Genomic DNA, 20,259 nt, shown 5'->3' with positions numbered 1-20,259 from the left:
AGACAATATTCTTCATTATAAATTAATTCAGTCGAAAATACCTCCTTATTTCAAACATCATCAGTATGTACTGTCAATCATTTTCTTATACCTCTACCAAACCAATTGCAACTAAAATTTTGAATTACAAACACGTTTTGCAGGACCTCAATATTGACGACTTCAAGTCTAAACCTCCTGATTGCACTGGTGCTAGTTCCCAATTCACATATAATCCGACTGGCCACCTTATTACCGGTTACCATAACATTGTAAAAAACACTTTTTTGCGGAATGTGTAATCCCATGGTCCGAAATATCGTGAGCCTAAATCCATCAATTGGAAATACAACTTCAAAATATTGATGGATTCAGTCGAGGATTATGCCAGGCAAGAATTAAGCGCGAGAAAAAAATGACGGAGATACTTTCCGAATGAATTAAGGTTCTGAAGTCGTTGATACAAATCAGAAATAGGAACTGAATCGGTCTATCAATGCCCATGCTACGTCAATCTGAAAAGAAATATGATAACATGATGTATTATAAATTCTAATTTATGAAATTAATTTAATTTTTGCTGCAACCAGATTATGGAATTTTTCATATTTGCCTCCTTTATTTATCAATATTTCGTGATATTGAAGAAATTCTTTTTTGAAAATTTCAAACATATTAATTTGTTTTGTTTTTTGTTCGGATATATAGTATCCTTTGTATACAGTAAAAAGAATAATTGTTATTAAATCATTAATACTGTAATAACTTGTATCGTTTATTTTGTATCCGTACAAAAGTGATTTAATTGATATGATATGATGTCCTATTTTAAGTTTATCAAGTAATAGTTTTATTTGATCCCAAAATGATTTCAGAAATTTGCATGTTAAAAAGTAGTGCTCATAATCTTCGATGACATCACAAATATTACATAGCGGAGTTTTAGTTATTTTCCAAGAGAAAAGTAATTGTTTGGTTGGTAAAATGTAGTGCAGAAATTTCCATCTTAACATTTTGAATTTATTATCTTGTAAATAATAAAAGATATAATTTAGCATTAGTTGTCTTTTGTTTGTGTTGTTTTCCAAGATAAATATGTTGTCCCATTTTTGAAATCCTATTGGTTTTTCATAATATCTATTTAAGAGGGAGATGTAAATGTCTTTAGAGGAAATGTTTTTAAGTGATACCATTTTCCCTTTTTTATCTTTAAATTTATATTCGGAGTCAATGGCAACTTTTGTTTTTATTGATTCTTCTTTAGTTAGCTCTTGTAACCACTGTTTTGGTATTGCTTTCATTAATTTAGAATATTCTGAAAACCAGTTAGCATGACAGGAAAGTTTATCTAAGACCATGTTTTGATTAAATTTTCCTTCATTATCAATAATGTCATTTAAAAAAAGAATTTTAATGTTTATCCAGTTTTTGAAAATGAGACATTTACCGTTTAATTTGATATTTGTATTGCCCCATATAAGCTGCTGTGTAATTTGTTTATATGATAGATGATCTGATTCTTTTTCAGATTTTGAATTTATCCATGATATGATTATTCTTAAGTAAAATTGTGGAATTAGTTCTTTCAGTTTATAGACCAAATTAATATTGTTGAAATTCATTTTAAATATAAGGAATTCTTGTCCAAATTTATCAAAATAAAAGTTTGGTAAGACTTTCCAATTGGGTGATAGATCTTCATTATCGATGAGTTTTTTTACCCCATTTAATATTTATCGCTTCTAGATATTTATCTATGTTTATCATTTTAAGCCCGCCATCATGGTAATTTTTACTTATTATATCCCTTTTAACTTTTTCTGATTTATTATTCCATATAAAACTGTATATCAATTTTTTAAATTTTGCTAGGTATTCGTTATCAATTTCGGTTACAGATGCAACGTAAGTAATGTTCGGTAAGATTAATGATTTAACAAGAGTTATCATACCTAACATAGTTAAATTTCTTTTATTCCAATCTTTAATTATTTTTTTCAGATTTTTCGTATTGTCGTTGCAAGTTTATTTTTTTACACTCATTTTTATTAAGTCCAAAGTATATTCCCAAAACTTTTATAGGTTTTTGTGTAAAATTAATGTTTTCAACTTTATCTTTGCAGGACTTTAAATTGCCGAGCCATATTCCTTCTGTTTTATTTCGGTTAAGCTTTAGGCCTGAAAGTGATCCAAAAATTTCTATAATATTCAGAGTTAATGACACTTCTTGTTTTGAATTTAAAAATAAAGTGGTGTCGTCTGCCAGCTGGCTTAATTTTAAGGTATGGGTTTTATTATCTAGTTTAATTTGAAAACCTTTAAAACTTTTATTTTGTCTTAATCTACTAGCTAAAATTTCAACAGCAATTACAAAAATTATAGAACTCGCGGGACACCCTTGACGGATTCCGCGCTCAATGTTGAAGGGTCTTGAAATCCAGCCATTATTTAATATGCAACCCTTTATATCTGTGTATAACGTATTTATCCACCTCAAAAGAGATTCCTGGAAACCAAATTTCTATAAAGAACAATACATAAATTCCCATTCTAGCGAGTCAAATGCTTTTGTGAAGTCTAAAAATAGGATTGCTCCAGACCATCTACATTGAATTTTTCCGAATAATCTATAATATCTTGGATTTGTCTAATATTAAATCCAATAAATCTGTTTTTTACATAACCGTTTTGATCACTATGAATGATTTTATGCAATATTGGTTTCAGTCTTTGTGCAAGAGAGTATGCTATAATTTTGGTATCTACATTTAGTAAGGTAATTGGTCTATAATTATCTAAATTTAATGGGTCGTTTTTCTTGTATATAAGGGTAATTAATCCTAGTTTCTGAGAATTTGTCAATTCTTTTTTTTTATAGCAATTATTAAAAACATCTACAGCAAAGTTTTGTAAGTTGGACCAGAAAGCTCTATAAAATTCAATTGAGAGACCATCGATACCTGGTGTTTTATTAAGTTTCATTTTAAAAACAGATTGTGTACATTCCTCTATTGTCAGGTTGCCGTCAATTTCATTACCTTCTTGTGTACTTAATTTGTAATTTATTTTAGTTTTTTCAATATAATTTTCAATTTCTCTTAAATCAGGGTTAGTTGACTTATATAAATTGACATAATAATTTCTCTCCGTTTCTAATATTTTGCCTTGATCTTCTGTTATTTCTCCTTTACTGTCCCTTATAGCAGTAATGTTTTTCCTTGTTTGTCTTGATTTTTCTAATCCCAAGAAATATTTTGTATTTTTTTCGCCCTCTTCTATCCATTTAACTCGTGATCTTATTTGTGCCCCTTTTATTTTATCTGAATATAGAGTTTGTAGCGTTTCTTCTGTTTTATTTATTGAATCTATTATATTTGGCAAATTATTATTTTTTCCATCCAGGTTGTTATCATGAATTTCATTCAAAAGTTTAAGTTTTTGTTCGAGTTTTGTAATTTCGTCTCTTTTCTGTTTAGCTTTTAATTTACAATGTTCTATAGTTTTCTCTCTTACTTCTATTTTAAAGAGATCCCACACGATTGCTAGACTTTTTTTATTTCTTAATTTTTCATATTTATCTATCAAAGTATTTATTTTTATTTTGTATGATTTGTCATTAAGAATACTGTTGTTTAATTTGAAGTATCCCTTTCCTTTGTTCCCTTGACAATGATTAATTTTAAGTGAAATCGCTAAGTGATCTGTATATTGAATAGTAGCAGGTCGTATATCAGTACTCTTGGTCTCACATCTTGACTAACTAGAAAATAATCAATTCTACTAGCTACTTCATTATTTTTTCTTTTCCAGGTATATTGCGTTTTATTTGGATTTATTGCTCTCCATATATCTATAACTTTTAGTTTTTTTATCAGAGTTTTTAGCCCATTTGTCTTATTTTTTATTTTTTGTTGATTTTTTCTATTACTTTTTCTATCTTTTATATTAAGCGTTTCATTCATATCACCGCCTATGATAATTATACCAAGGCTATATTTTTCAATGACACTTAAAGCTTTTTTAAAGAATATATTTCTATCTTTACATGTGTTTGGGGCATAAAGGTTTACAAAGGTAAATATATTTTTATCTATTTCTGTGTTGATTAAAACAATTCTTCCGTCTTGATCTACATATTTATCTATGATTTCATATTTCATTTTTTGGTTGATATAAATCGAAACACCTCTTGATTGTGTGCTTCCAAAACTATGATATAAATCGCCCGTAAATTCTTTATCTATTGAATTGTTCGAAAAATGTGTTTCTTGTAAAAATATTATGTTGCATTTTTGTTGTTTTATCCATTCTTTTAGTCTAATTCTTTTTTCCTATTTTCTTAACCCCTGACAATTTAAAGAACATATATGCAATGGATTAAGTGACATCTTGGTTTGTTTTTAAAAAAGTATTCGATACATGTATTTCAAATATAAAAAGCAGAATATACATACAAATATATACAGAATTTAGAGATAAAAATACAATCATATGTGCATCTCTAATGACAGTTTTAGCTTTGACTGTATGAGTTGCTAGACTAAGTATAATTACATTTACACACATAGTTATAATTTCATATTGACCGACTTTAATAGGTTTCCACCTATTTCTATATTTAGAATTGTTAGCTGGTAAAATATATTGACCTTCACATGTAAAACGATTAATTCGCACGAGGATTAACTTTAAATAGACTAATATACCGTACATTTAATGAATGGCTATTATCTATTTTGAATTTATTGAACCATAAAACTAATTTTTGACTCTTCACATTGAATAATCCGCGAAGCGGATTATGTAAAATGTGAAGAGTCAAAAATTAGTTTTATGGTTCAATAAAATCAAAATAAATTATTGCCATTCATTATAAATAAATTTCTATAAAAAATAAGGCTCAAAGAACTTTTTATATTATTTATATTCACAATAACAACATACACACATGTTGGCGTATGAATACACAACGTCAGAGTGGGCGTGTCGCCATCAAAATTGACAACATTGAAAATAAAACTAATAATTTTAACCAATCAGAAGACAGTAAATACACCAAATTTATTTATAGAAGTATATAAATGTGATGGATGTAATATATATCTTTCTAAATTGGTGAGTATTGAATTTATTTTTCGTTAATTTTATATTTTTAAAACACTTTTCAGAAATAAAAACATTAATAAACGAGTAGCAAAAACAACGGGAGATTATTATCAAATACTTTCGCATGCTTATGATAACAGTACAGATATTACAACTATTTTGTTTACGGGGCTTGACTTTAATTATACAGATATTTAGCAGGACACGGAGATCTTGATGCAAATAATTAAAAAAAATGAAGACATAATTAATACATGAATGGAAACTTTTGAGGCTACAACTAAAAAAGGATAATTATCTGTATATAAAAACAGGTATAAAATAAATAGATCAAACTGATATGTTTACATTTTGTATACAGGTGTGTGGAAATGGCGATGTAATTAATTTGCATATCTATATAAATATAGTAGAGTGCTATTGCTTTTCTGTTTACAGGATTATACGACATAGCGCACATATTGATATTGTGGTACATTGAAACACAGATTATTAAATATGTATATATAACTATAGCACACCTTCTTTAAATCTTTGTGCGACTTATGATAGGAAGGCCAACAATAATGTCTTAAGACTTTGGTGTCAATCAAATCTTACAAATTTTGATCAAATACTTCATTAATGAAATGCTTTCAGTTGCTTTAATTTAATAAAATTTACAAATTATTAGATAATTCTAAAATCTGTACTTAATATATTAATTCAATTTATATTGTATAATAAATATAAAACTGATCTCCAAATGTGCATGTAACATTGTCAATGATAAAAAAAAGTCCCCAAAACATTAACATGGCAGCAATTGCTTTTACAGCCTGTAAAGCTTTGATTCAGTTATATCATGGCGACCAGTTTTACTGGTGGAAGAAGCTTGTAAATTTGCGGATTATGGCATTAACTGAACTCAATGTTATTTAACATCATAAAGCTGTCTATCAAAATGTCCCGATCTTCTTTAAAAATAAGGTCCAACGGTTTTGCATAATAAATAATTGCCTCATCCATACTGTCATCATATTTCTTCTTCTTTTCAAGTTCTTCTATATGGTTATCAGACATTTTAAGAATTGTGAAATAAACCTGAAAAATAAAAATAATAATGTTTCTCAGAACCTGATGTCTCCTCACAAACCTGTTTCAGAAAACAAAAGTAGCTAGTTATGGTAAAATAGGTAGAGGTTTAAGAGATCCTGTAAGGCTGTATTCCTACGCTGACTAAAAAATTCTTGAAAACAACCACAGGAATATATAATTACTTTGTATTAACCTTGTATCTCAGATGTTTCAGAAATCCGGGGGGAGAAATATATTGTATGGTTGTCACATGCTTAGAGATTTGTATGATATACTGTATTTCTGTGGCCGTATGACAAGTTAAACTTGACATCATATGTATATTATATTTCAATTTGTCATGTTTGTGGAATTAGAATGCTGTCAAATTAAATTTTATAAAAGAACAGAGTTCCAATGTCCCCCACATTGCACATATTTTCGCAAATCAACACTATACTAGAATTGCACAACATAACCAGAAATTGGTATACCACAAATAAAAATGAATCTACAGTAGTATGACGCAGACGCAAGATGACGGAGAGTGATCCCTATGTGTCGCTGCAAAAAAAATCATTTTATCAGACAGAAAGAAGTTCAAGGGCCTTGACTTATCAGACTGGAACAAAATGGGAACTTGAACTGTAACAGTCCATGATGTATTTACACACCAAATATGAAGCCGATATTTAAAAGGGTTTGGGAAAAAAGTCTGCAAAACTTTAAATCAGACAGACAGACAGCCATAACTCTGTGAAAAAATATCAGACTGGAACAAAATGTGAACTTGAACTATAACAAACCAAATATGAAGCTCATCTCTTAAAGGGTTGGGGAAAAAAGTCTGGAAAACATTAAAATTTTATGAATTTTCTTTAGTTCAAGGGTCATATCTCTGTGAAAAATTATCGGACAAGAGCAAAATCCAAACTTGAACTGTAACAGCCCATGATGTATTTACATATCAAATATGAAGCTGACATCTCAAAGGGTTTAAAAAAATCTGGAAAACTCAGGATCTGCCAGACGGACCGTCAGCCATAACACTGTGAAAAATTATTAGACCTGAACAAAATGTGACCTTCATTTGTAACAGCCCTTGAATTATTTACATAACAAATATGAAACTGCTGTCCTAAAGGGTTTGGGAAACATCTGTAAAACCTAAAATCTGACGGACGGACAGATGGACACAGAGCCTTTGCCAGTAGGGGACTAATAAATATACATGCATGCTCAATAATATCATTAATACATCAATAGATGGCATGGATATTAATTTACATGTATATTACTTGTTTATTAATGTTCTAATTCTGCAATAAATTACCTTAGTCCCATCAACAACCATTCCCGGTTTCATAAACTTTTTAACTCCATTTTCTACCTTTGTTACATGATCTTTTCTTCGAATTTCTAACAAAAGTTCTCCTGCATGCTGTCCTAGCACAGACTCAGTTAAATCCTTCAATATTTCTGGTCTGCAGGAACCTTCATCTTTTTCATCTGAGCATTTTCCGATTTTAATTGGTGGTTCCTCGCACTTTTGCCTTGAATCCTTTTTCACCTATTAAAAATTATATCATAAAAAAACAGTGCTCCAATGTCACACCCCCCCCCCCCCACACCCCCCCCCCCCCCCCCCCCATTGCAAATATTTATTTTCCAACTTTCAAAAGTTGTTTAAGGAACATAAATGCTACATAAATTTACTATCACGACTCTTCTTCATACTTTTTTGAGATATTATTGAGCTAAAGCATATGTATAAATTGCATTCAAATCCAAAATGAATGCTGACAAGGCTATATTGCCAATTTACAAAGTCTTTAAGGGCACAACTCTTACAAAATATCACGAACAGAACTCATCTTCAAACTGGCTTGAGTTATCATAGAACAGAAGGCTATGTACAAATTTTATCCAACTCTTATGAGAACTAAATTTGCTAGTGCTTACAGTGTGGACAGATGCAGGGATACAATAACAGAAGAAAAGACAGGGTTAATGATTATGATTCCCGCCCACCAACATTTGGTCTCTGGGCCATAAAAATATTTTGCAATGAATATCTAGTTAAAAGTTCAGACAAAATGTCAGATAAATGTAGTGTAGTCCATTACTGAATGAACTCTTTCTTTTTTTTTTTTTTTTTTATTAAAAACACAAAATCATTGAACAAGAAAAAGCCCTTGCAAAGTTATTAAAAAAAATGTCAATGGTGTCTAGTACATTCATTATTATACATGTACCACCAGAGCATTGTAGGCAACTGAAAAATTAACACAAAAATCAATGGAACTCATTTTTGGGATGTGAACGTGGATTTATAAGCTAAATCACATTTACATGTATAACATGTATAAAGCCAATCTTACAAACATATTAATACACATTGCAAATTATTCAGTTTGCAAAGCACCGTGAAATCACAAATTGTCCATCTTGAAAGGGACCACCCAAGGACCATCCACATCAAGTTTGGTTCCAATTGGCCAAATGGTTTCAGAGGAGAAGATCTGTCATTGAATTTTTGTCAAATAAGCCTAATTTGCATATTTAGCAAAATTGGCAAAAGTATAAATTTTTCGGAAAAACCTGTATCATATGTTAAACAACTCTAAATGATGAGGATACAGATCAAATTTGAACCCATATTACTGAAAAATTAAGCTTTTTTGCCATTTATAGAAATTTCTATGCATTTTACCCCTATGTTCTATTTATAGTAATGGCTGCCATTTTTGGAGAGCAGGGGTCAGCGGATACAATTTTGAAAGTAGACACCTTATGGATGATTCAGACCAACTTTGGTTCAGATTGGCCCAGTGGGTTCAGAGGAAAAGATTTTTGAAAAAGTTTACAGACGGATGACGGACGCAAAGTGATGACAAAAGCTCACCCTGGCTTTTAGCCAGGTGAGCTAATAAACAGGGAAGGTTTGTGATTCCTTTTGCAGGTAAAGCTATAAATATTGAAAAACAGAATACTGACCACATTTATTATTTGTATGCAATAAGGAACATTTTTTTCAATTTGTGTCACATACTGTAAAAGGGAATAGCAGTTTACATTTTTTGTTCTAAAGCAACTTACCTCTACAACTGACACTAAAATTTGAGATTTTGAGAGTACAAGTTCATCCAACTGCTTTCCTTTTTGGAAGAAACAGAGGTCTGGTACTGATGATACAATTTTTTGATCTGCTAAATTTATCCATTCTGTGGGTCTGCCATATCTTGAAAAGATGAATATGGTATTAATTTGTGATGAAAGTGCTGGTCATTCAGGGAAATTTACTTCACAACAGTTCAGACAGTTGATGATAGAATCAAAAATTTTGTAAGAAGACAGTAGTCAATGCAATAATTCAATAAAAAATATATAGATCTGCATTATCATTAATTACGGTAATATTCAAATTGTATGACAAAACAGAAGATACCCTGTCAATACATGGCATCCGACAGCCCATTGCTCCGACAACCTATTAGTCCGACAACCCAATAGTCCGACAGCCCATTAATCCGACAGCCCATTAATCCGACAACCCATTTGTGCGACACTTTAGAAAAAAATATTAGGCGGTTTCAGTGTAAAAACGTCCGTCTAAGGGTCTATTCCATAACGTATGAATACAGAAATCTTCCGTGTATGTTTTTACCATTATTAATGTACAGAATTATTTTCTTATGGATTAACTTCAAACTCCGTATATATACGGAAACATGATGCAAAGGTTCCTTGCTAACTTAAATACAGACAATTGGCAATCATACCACCTCTTCTTATTTAAATGTGAAGAATTGGAATTAGTTATAGAGTGTTTTTTATAGTTTGTTCTTATATTTGTACTATATCACAACTGCATATGCCAGTCCAGGTTTGGGAGGGTTGGCTCCTTTAGACATGTTTAACCCCGGCATTTTTAACGGACTATAAGGTATGGATTTTTCTCATTGATTAAGGCAGTATGGTTTCCTATATATCCTACATCAACTTCAGTTAAACTTTGGTGGATAGTTGCCTCAATGGCAAGCAATTACAACATCTCCTCATTTTTATATTTCACAAGAACAAACAAATGACAATAAAATTAGTAAAACCAACATATTATAGGTATTGACCTTCAATTTGAATCTTTTTCTGTCGCGATTGATTTTAACCAATTATATAAAATGAAAAAGAACCTCATTGTGATACATTAAGAGTTCAAGTTTTGTATGGTCCGAAATGTCCCTATAGCTCGAAATAACACGCTATAATATCCTACATCTTCGTTTTCTGCAGCATAAAACAGGAATATCAAGGCGTTGGTCAATCATATGTTTCTGAGGTGGGGTGGGGCATACATATTCTAGAGTTTACTTTTTCCCAATAAAATTACAAAACAAAACAAAGTTCAAGTAATGATTTTCGATTTTACTGAAATTGCGCAACAGTGTAAATCATTGCATTCCAGTACTGGTCAATGTTTCTGTTGCCAGCTCTGTATGTGGCCTGCGATCGATCAATTCTAGCCTGTAAACGTCTACATTTAAGCCTCCGGGTAGGCGGATTGTCACCGCGATTACTTGCCTGTATACCAAGAACCGATCTGCGTTCTTCTTTTTTCACTTTTTTTATGAAATACCAAATACTAGTATTGGGGTGTTTCCTCCCAACGGTTGTATTCCACCTGTGGTTAAAACCTGAAACGACGTTGTGTTAATAAACCTGAAACCATGGCACCAAGTATCCGGCAAAAATAGGGTACTCCGATCGTAAGATAAATGTAGTTTTCATATTACAACGTACATGTTACACAACAAGTATAGATTATTAAATGAAAATGGGCAATAACCATACAGCACACGATTTTCTTCTGCTCAGTGAATCCGCGCGTAATATGATTGCACTATCTAGTAACAAAACACGACCGTTTAAAAATGTGCTCCACACGTTTCTTAATCGCAAACTTATTGGTCAATGATTATTTTATGATTTGCATATTAGGAAATACGTTTATTTGATTGGCTGAGATAGCTTCCGGTAGTGGATCCGGACGTTATTAGAATTTAATTAAGTTTTAGCTTTCTAAAAAGCTATGGACTGCTTCGCTCTACACTAATTTAAGGTTATATATGTGCATGTGGTTGCTAAATTGGTATTGGCAATGTGGTATTTTTAGATTTTGATTGATATAAAATGGATGTACTTTAACAGTGTGCGTTATATACCCATGCTTTTAAAAAACAATTCTTGTTAAAAATTAAAACAATTGTAAATTTAGACACGACTTATAAGGTGTGCTTTTCTGGAGGTGTGCCTATATTGTCAAAAATTATGAAATACAGATAATAATGCACATTTACCTCAAATCACGTGTGATAGAAGTGGAGAAATCAAATTCCTTATCTTCAATCGTAAATAAATCTTTAAAGTTGTTTTAAAGGGGCTACGATGACAAGATAAAAACTGATAATGATGTTCTGACGGATAGACGGACTGGTAAAAAACAGTTTACCCTTCGCACCGAAACAAAAGTTGGGTTTGATATAAGGATGTTATTATGTGTTTAAAATTACAGAGTTAATTGTCTGTTACTTTGTCAACGTAATTTTATTTTCCACTTACCCTCAACGTGATTATTGGTTCGATTGTCCATATCCCTGTTGAACACATTCCATGTTGCCGGTTGGAACTGACCATTGAGATAATTGCGCTCAAAATAGAGCAGGAGATCTCTCAAACCATGATATCTCCTGCATAGTTTTCTGGTTTCTACATCTTGCACAAACAAATGAAAATTCTGTCGCACAACTGCTACAGGAAGGTACGCTATGGCCATCAGCTTGCGAATGCACCTTTTTAGTCTTGCACTTCTGTTGTAAGAGCGTCTTAGTCCCTCTTTTTGTACACGCCTCCAGACACTTTTACAAAAATGAAAAAAGCAGCCCATGATACGAGAATTTGGAAAGTCTGTATGAGCAGCAGTCATTATAGCGGTTTCGAAATCAGATATTATATTGGTAGGGGTAAGTTGGTTATTTGTTAGGCGGGAGTTTCGCCTCTTCAGATGTCCCAAAATTTGGCGATAATTAGCCACATTTCTGTCAGTCATCAAGGCAAATACAAGAGGTATAACTCTGTCCCTATAAAATCCATGGATGGTTAGAAATTGCTTGTAAGGAGCTGGTGTAGATTTAAATGTTGCATCAATATAGATGTCGTTGCATTGACCCAAACAACGGAGTGCTTGTGTCGTGCAAAAAACAGCAATGCCCCATCCATTATCCAATTTACTGAGAAAACGGTTCCCATCTAGCGTAACGCGCCAGCGTCCACGAATGTCGACGTCATTTATTGATGCTGGTATCTCAGGCATGTATCTTCTTCTTGTTCGGTCAAGAGAAGATCTTACACTGTCATACGTAGGGATATTGTCCCTTTCTGCTGGAGGGATCTGATGGGCTATATCGTCATATGCCTCTCGAACTGTAAGGGAAGGGTTATCCGCCACCGCAGCCGTCATTTGTCGTCTTATATTGGAACTCAGAATTAAATCTTGGTCCTCTGGATGATCATGTTGACCAACCTGGGAAAGATTTTTTTAATATTAAATTATGTTTCCTAGCATCATTTAGTAAGATAAATAAAAAGATCAAAAGTTTATTTAAGTGGATTTATTTCGTTTTCCTAATTCATATTACTATTCGGTCAAACAGGTATCTATCCTTCGATATATTTACTAATTATGGACTTCAAACGAGGTCAGGTCAGTACTTTATTATATATGGACCTGTTCAGATTATATGGACCTAGGACAAAGTCCGAGGTTCATTATAATCTTACAGGTCCATATAACGTATTTACTGAGTGAACACTCCTACATTTGTATATTACATATGTAGATCATATTGTAAGTTTGAAAACGATATTGACTCGATGTTACTATTTTTGGAAATGATATTGACGATATTTACAGAGTATATCAATATCGAGGATAAACTTCAAATTTGATTATATATTGGCTAACAATCTGATTCCTAACTATAATAAGATTTAAAAAGCGTTTTGATATATTTAGTTTTAAATGGTTAAGGTGGTATGGTTGTCTTTCGCCAATTATTGTAAATAACAAAGAATCTAAGGTGCAGATTTTCAATTAAATGATCAAAATTTGAGGAGAAATGTCGATAAATAATGTAAGTTTTCATTCAAAAGAATGACAAAATAAGATTTAAACTTATAAACATTAATATATTTACGTGCATAGATTATTTTTGATTGACTTTTAATACTTTTAGATTGACACTTTAAGGGGAGGTAACTTAAAAAAAAGAGTTTTCTGAAAGATTCAAGATGAAATTTTACCAGTTCTTATTTTAACCATTTTAATCGGAAAAAATATGGTAACACTATCTTTTCTTTTGATATTCTGACAGCATTTTGTAAAAGCTATCTTTTCGTATTTTATTTTACAAGTATATATTTCAGTTTAGCTTCTACATGTTCTTATCACATAATGATTTTTTTCCCTGTATAATCCATATAAAATTTGTCATTGTGCCACGACCTGTAGCCTTAGTAAATACTCAGTGACCTATCAGTTTTATTCTATTTTTGAACATATCACAATCTATACTACGTTTTGGCAAAATATGAAAAAGTTATATCATTTTAAGTTAATTCTCCAATACCACCTTAAACTCGAGTATTTTTTTTTAAAAGGACTTCAAATGAAGTGGAAGGAACCAACTTGTTATTGGTATGCGCATGTTTTATCGACGGTTAAAACGTCGAATTCAATGATTGATACATGTACATAAAGGGTATGCGAACTCTGGCGATTATAATATTTCTGGGCACTTTATATGAGTTTGTCAATCGATATTTTAGATAATCGGACTAAGGAGTTCAGATTTTACACCAAAAGTTTGGAAGTATAGATATATTGGTTGATTTGTTAAGTTAAAATGGATAACACTCACATGAAGTACATCTATATTTGGTTCCTCCTCATCAAAAATGATCAAATTTGTTCTAAGTGGGGCTCTGCATGCAGGACGCCAGCATCTCCAATGTACTTTATCGAGTCTGGTTTTGTTTTTTTGGTACTTAAAACCATTGTAAATCAAAATGTGTCCTCCTCTTCTTCCGCGAGTTACATATGCCATCCTTCAGTTGGGATAACTTGGAGGAAATGCCACGAGGAGGACGAATTTCCCACGATTTTAATGATTGAAGCTGATTGGATGATCTTGGTGAAGATGCAATGCATCGTACCATTGATTGCTTTTTTTAAGAAGTCACATGTTCTATGCCCAAGAACATTTCTAAGATTTCCATCAATTGGTCGTTGCCATCTAATTTGCATAATCGGAGGATCACTGCATACAATCTATTTCAGGAAAATTAAAGGGGCTCTTGATTTTCTAATAGAAATACAACCCTGAAACTTCCAGAGGATTCCGAATTACAAACTACAACATAGTCATGAATATTGTTTGAAACTTTCGCAAAGATGGTGAAGGACCTAATAAAAGCTATCGAGAACACATCAAAATCTTTTATATTTTACTTGTGTTTGTACTGTTTTTTTCAAACCACATCTTTGTCTGATATATCTTACTATCTCACTTAGTCATGACCCTCTTCTACACGGGACTTCTTGCTATCCCTGTTGTACATGTGATTGTATGCGTGTATGTTGTTGTGCGTCAGCAACTTTTTAGAATATCGGCTGCCATTTTATTCATTTACGTTTGTTTTTATAATTGCACCCCAAGCATTGAAAAAAGTTTTAATTCTCAAACATTTTCAAACCGCCCTGCCCCTGTTCCAACTGCTTCATCATGTTTATGATAAAATTGAATTGTTTAATTGGTTCGTGATACAAAATCAGTTCCACTTCATAATACATGTAAATCAAGTGTCATGTCGTATGTGTGATTGACCGTTATGATAATTGCACGTGTACTGTCTCTATATTTCGCGGGTACATGGTACCCGAACAATTCATCAAACACAAGGTATGTGTCGTTGGAGGAGCCAGCGTTGCTTATTTTTACGGTTGAAAGTGCTGCGACCAAAGATGGCAACTCAGATCATGCTGATATGTGTTTGGTAAATGGTGGCGGAACTCCAGTCCGTTGATTCAAAAGTGAGGAAATCGAAGATATGATAACAAAAATCGTGTCAATCAACAGAAATAAAAACAAACCGTGGATTAGAACAGCTGATAAGGACAATGGAAACCCGTGCCGAAAATTTAATAAAATTGAAATTCCCGGACTCTTCAAACAAGAAACAGAGAATGTGTCCATGGGGGCACATGTGATGCCCCTGATTGCCTACCTCATACAGTTATAAAGGGGCATAACTGAAGAACGATACAATTGACACTACCCAATGTGTACTTGGTCAGAGTTTTGTGCTAATAAGTAATGCTTTTATATTTCATAGAATTTAGTTGAGATAAATTTACTTCAGTTAGAGAACGAAAACGAAAAATGTAGCATTTTTTTTATTTGATAAGGGGCATAACTCTAGAACGAACACAGAGGCCGAAAACAAATTAAACTTGATATGTGTTGTGTGATAATTAGCATTGTGTATAGTTTCATAACATTTGGTGAAGACAAACTAAAGTTGGAGGACTGAAGCCAACCTTTGGACGGACAAACGGACGGACACGAGTAAAACTTTTGAGGAATTAAACTGAAGGGTAACGAGGGTAAAGATTTACAATAGGCATGTGTATTAACCAAAGGCACTGATACAAATATCCTGTAAGAGAAAAATTAAACTAATCTAAACGGACAACCACCAATATTATCGAGGACGGAGTTGCTCTTTTAAAGTATAATTAATCGACACAACTATTACCGATGCATTGTCGGAATAATGAGTTGTCGGAGTATTGGGCTGTCGGAGTATTGGGCTGTCGGAATAATGGGCTGTCGGAATAATGGGCTGTCGGAGTATTGGGCTGTCAGAGTAATGGGCTGTCGGAGTAATGGGATGTCGGAATAATGGTTGTCGGACTAATGGGATGTCACCAGTAAAATAAGAGTTACCAGTATCTGCTACACTAAAACCCAATGTTTATATACCATTGTATACCTTGATTCCAAATTCCAGTATTATACAATTATACAAAAATTGAAAACTGATCCCTTATATCTCTGAAATAGTAAGACTCACATGAAGTTGGTATACTACCGAAAAGTCTTGCAATAAGGAAATAAATTAAAAAAAAAAAAAAAAACGGCATCAGAATCAGATGAAAAATCCCAATAATACACAATGTGATAGCAATAATTGAATAAACTGTTATCACAGACATCTGTCTCGCCTGCTTTGCAGCAAAGTTTATTTTAGACTGTGTATATTTAAGAGTGAAAAAATTACAAAACCCCTTTGATACAATTTTCAAATCCTTGATTGATATTGACTGCACTATTAATGGGAATATTTAATTTGAGGGTTTTTTTCAGCAGGACCTCACAACCTGCATGAAAATGAAATGTACACACGCTAATGCAATATCATACCAAATATCACTAACCTATAGCTATCATAAGTAGTTCCTTTTGAACTGACCTAATCACAAAACTTAACATACACTTTGTGGCAATTTCAAAGTCAGTGGACCATGACTGAGGGGGTAGGGCCTCACAACCTGCATGAAACTGAGATGTACTGATGATAATGCAACATGATAAAAAATAGCACTAATCAATCATAAGGAGTTTCTATTGAACTGACCTAATCAGAAAACTTAACATAGAACATGTAGAAACTGTGTATTAATTTCTGACACTAGACTTTGACTGAGGGGGTGGGGCATCAGTACAAGCATGAAACTGAGATGTACTGATGATAATGCAACATGATAAAAAAAAGCACTGACCAATCATAAGGAGTTTCTTTTGAACTGACCTAATCAGAAAATTTAACATAGAACAGGTAGAAACTGTGTATTAATTTCTGACACTAGACTTTGACTGAGGAGGTAGGGCTTCAGTACAAGCATGAAACTGAGATGTACTGATGATAATGCAACATCATACCAAATACCATTGCCCAGTGGTTTCAGAGGAGACAATTAAAATGTGTAAAATTTTGAGGGATGGACGGAAGACTACACGGACAGACGACGGACGCAAAGTGATGGCAAAAAAATGAAATGTTAATACTACTTATACTTACTGCACTTTTAAATGACACATCTGGGCAAAACTTTGACATAGAGGAATGTAATAGGTTTCAGCAACCTCTTGCAATTGATTGTATTTGTCTTGAAACAATTTTAGCAGGATTGAAAGTTCTTCAATAAATTCAAATACCCTATAACTTGCCAAGACATCTCTAAAAAGATAAAAAAGAAATTATAATACATGTACCTTACACCCTGAGAGTATAGATTTATATATACTACATGTATATTCTCTACTTTTTGGTTGATTGAATGTTGTTTAAAACCAACTTGGGCAATATTTCAGCTACATTGTACAACTACATGAACTACAACTACTACACAGTTTGGAGTAATAATCAAGTGAAATAAAGGTTTTATATGTTAACTACATGCATTTAATTAAAACTGTGCTAACAACATTTTAGAACTTGTTCATGGCACAAAGATTGTTCTTGCTATTCTACAAGTTTTTGAAAATAAAGTAGACTTGAATTCAGTCTTGGTCTTTTCTGATTTTTCATGATTGTTCGATCTCTCATGCTTAATAGCACAATCTAATTTGTAGATTTTACACCAAGTTACAAATGAATTAGTTTTTGTGTCACTGTGAACTTTGCATGCAGAACACACCATTACGTCATCCCTATCGCCTAGCCAGGGTCTTTCACGTTCCCATTCGGCAGAATAATTAGACCGTTTAGTTTTCTCATAAAGTCATATTCACGGAAACCTCATCTGTCTGTCTCTTTTGTGGCCGTTTAACCCCGCTGATGTATATTTTGTACTTCCACATTATAAAAATAAAAAAGAAACTGTGCAATTTTTTAGTAGGGACGGGCAGGGACACATGTATTTTTTGTTTTCTAGTAGGGACAGATGGGTACACAAAAAAATATGCATTCATCGTTTGATTTTTTAATTGAAAACAAAAATATATATATATTAGTGGTTTATGAAATACAATCGTGTCCCATCATTTATCTTGAATCATGAATTGATGAGTTTAGAGGCTGGGGGCCTATACTCCCCACTAAAAAAAAAAAAACAAGTAGCCACCTTCTTTTAAAAGTCAAAACTATTGAAACCATTGTGAACTCACATGTGATAATAATCAGGATTTGAATTTTTAGCCTTGTATCCTCCTTCAAAGATAGAACGAAGCTCCTTGATAATTTCACCAAATACAGGTTCCAATCTGATGTATATGTCCCTTAAAAAAACACTCGATCGGCTCCGGGATACTCCAGGCTCACAAGATTCAAATTTTAGAAATGATTTAATTCTTTCAATATAATACTTTTGTTGATGTGAAAAGGGTTCAATTGTCTTGTCCAATAAATTAAGTAAATCATTTGGAGTTTCGGTGTAACACTTGGAATAAAAAATGTGTAATCTTTCAGCGTGGTATAACTTCCAAGAAGACACGAATTGTGGAATATGATACTTTGAGTTTGAAACGTAATTGTTATAGTTTAACCTGGGACTTAACCTGCGTCTCTTGTTTTGCCTGGAGAATGAACTAGATGGCGAAGAAATATTATCATCTTCGTGCTCATCAGTCGGAAAGCATATGTCATCGAGACTGTTTGCCTCCGAAATTGACGGAGATTCTCTATCCTGTACACATGGTAGATCCATCTGGAGGTACGGAATCGGCCGAGTTGTGTATGTAAGGGGAGAGAAACAGTGTTGGATTTGTGTGAATTGTAGTCATTTCGTACTATAACCATTTCGTACCTGCAATTTCGTACCATAACAAAAAAATAATTGATTCAACTTTTTGCTAGAGTTTCATTAACCTATATGTCTGTCTGAATATAGTTTTTAGATCACTCATTAGAGTAAATATAGCTATTCAAAGTTTGGGCTTCAAAAGTCAACAAAACTATTGACTTTATACAGACATTTTCTTTTTAAAAGGGTATGTTTTTGACAAATGTTACATTCATTCATAGCTAAATCATTTTTTAAAATAATGCCAGAATGTTCATTCTAATTACTTTATTGGTCTTATCCAGAGACATATAAATAAGTTTAGTATACATGTCTCTGGACTTATCATAAAATGCCTTTAACTGAACCATGGTATAATAGCAAACAATGAATTCCCTCACAAAATCTTGTTACGCACTATAACACAAACTGATATCGTATACATATGCACTGTTTACATGACTTAAGTGCACATTGTTTTCTATGTTTTGTTTCTCACTAATCTCTAGTATTGATCTTCATATGCATACCAGTGGCGGATCCAGAACTTTTCATAAAAGGGGGGGGGGCTCCAGTCATGCTTCAGTGATTCCCTATATAATCAATCAAATTTTTTCCACGAAAGGGTGGGGGCGGGCCCACAGGCCCCCCTGGATCCGCCTATGCATACTGATAAGAAGCTTAAGTTAAATGTTCTTAATTCAAACTAGAATGGTGAACTTGCATAGCTGATATATCATAAATATGTGTCTAGAGAATCTTTTAACTTCGGAACAGTTTAAAAAAAAAAATTGTTTTTGATTGAAGCTGTAACATTATTAAAGAACAAAATAATCTAAAAGGGATACAATTATTCAAGCATTTTAGAGACAAAATGTTAATCATAAAGGCGCTTTAAATGTAAAAATCACGTAAACGTTTGACATTTCCTAAATTCATTGGATGTAATTAAAGGATTTGAAGGACGAAGACTGATTATGATTACTAAATGGCGCAAAGTTGTTGTGACTCTTTGTAATATGATAAAACATCAACTGTTTGTGTTCTCATAATATAAAAGAATTTTATTTAAAGGAAATAAGTATACCACAAGGTATAATCACCATACAGGGGGTTTGTTCCCAATCTGTACAATATAAATACTGTCTGGGACATAATATAGTTATAGTATAGTAACAGGCTGCTGATGCCCAAGGCAAACTCAGAATTCAATTGGC

General features: G+C 32.6%; 1 protein-coding gene across 3 annotated transcripts; it reads right to left on the bottom strand.

The window, feature by feature from the left end:
* Positions 1 to 388: 388 nt before the first annotated feature.
* On the bottom strand, positions 389 to 19,008 carry LOC139528445 (uncharacterized). 3 transcript variants are annotated; one of them, XM_071324419.1, is made up of 5 exons: positions 18,429 to 19,008; positions 17,341 to 17,499; positions 9,241 to 9,382; positions 7,475 to 7,711; positions 4,887 to 6,168 (listed from the first exon to the last, which is right to left on the bottom strand). In XM_071324419.1, exons 1-5 carry the CDS (start codon positions 18,965 to 18,967, stop codon positions 5,983 to 5,985), a joined length of 1,263 nt encoding a protein of 420 aa, XP_071180520.1. In that variant the 5' UTR covers positions 18,968 to 19,008; the 3' UTR covers positions 4,887 to 5,982. The 3 variants fall into 3 exon arrangements, with proteins under 3 accessions (XP_071180522.1, XP_071180520.1, XP_071180521.1); XM_071324420.1 differs by having other exon boundaries at positions 18,819 to 18,989; XM_071324421.1 differs by lacking the exons at positions 4,887 to 6,168; positions 7,475 to 7,711; positions 9,241 to 9,382 and adding an exon at positions 389 to 494 and having other exon boundaries at positions 18,429 to 18,989.
* Between the last annotated feature and the right edge of the window lie 1,251 nt (positions 19,009 to 20,259).

Source organism: Mytilus edulis, chromosome 6 (genome assembly GCF_963676685.1).
Source record: "Mytilus edulis chromosome 6, xbMytEdul2.2, whole genome shotgun sequence".
NCBI lineage: Eukaryota > Metazoa > Mollusca > Bivalvia > Mytilida > Mytilidae > Mytilus > Mytilus edulis.
Note: the sequence above shows the minus strand (reverse complement) of the source record. Positions and strands in the feature narration are given on the sequence as shown.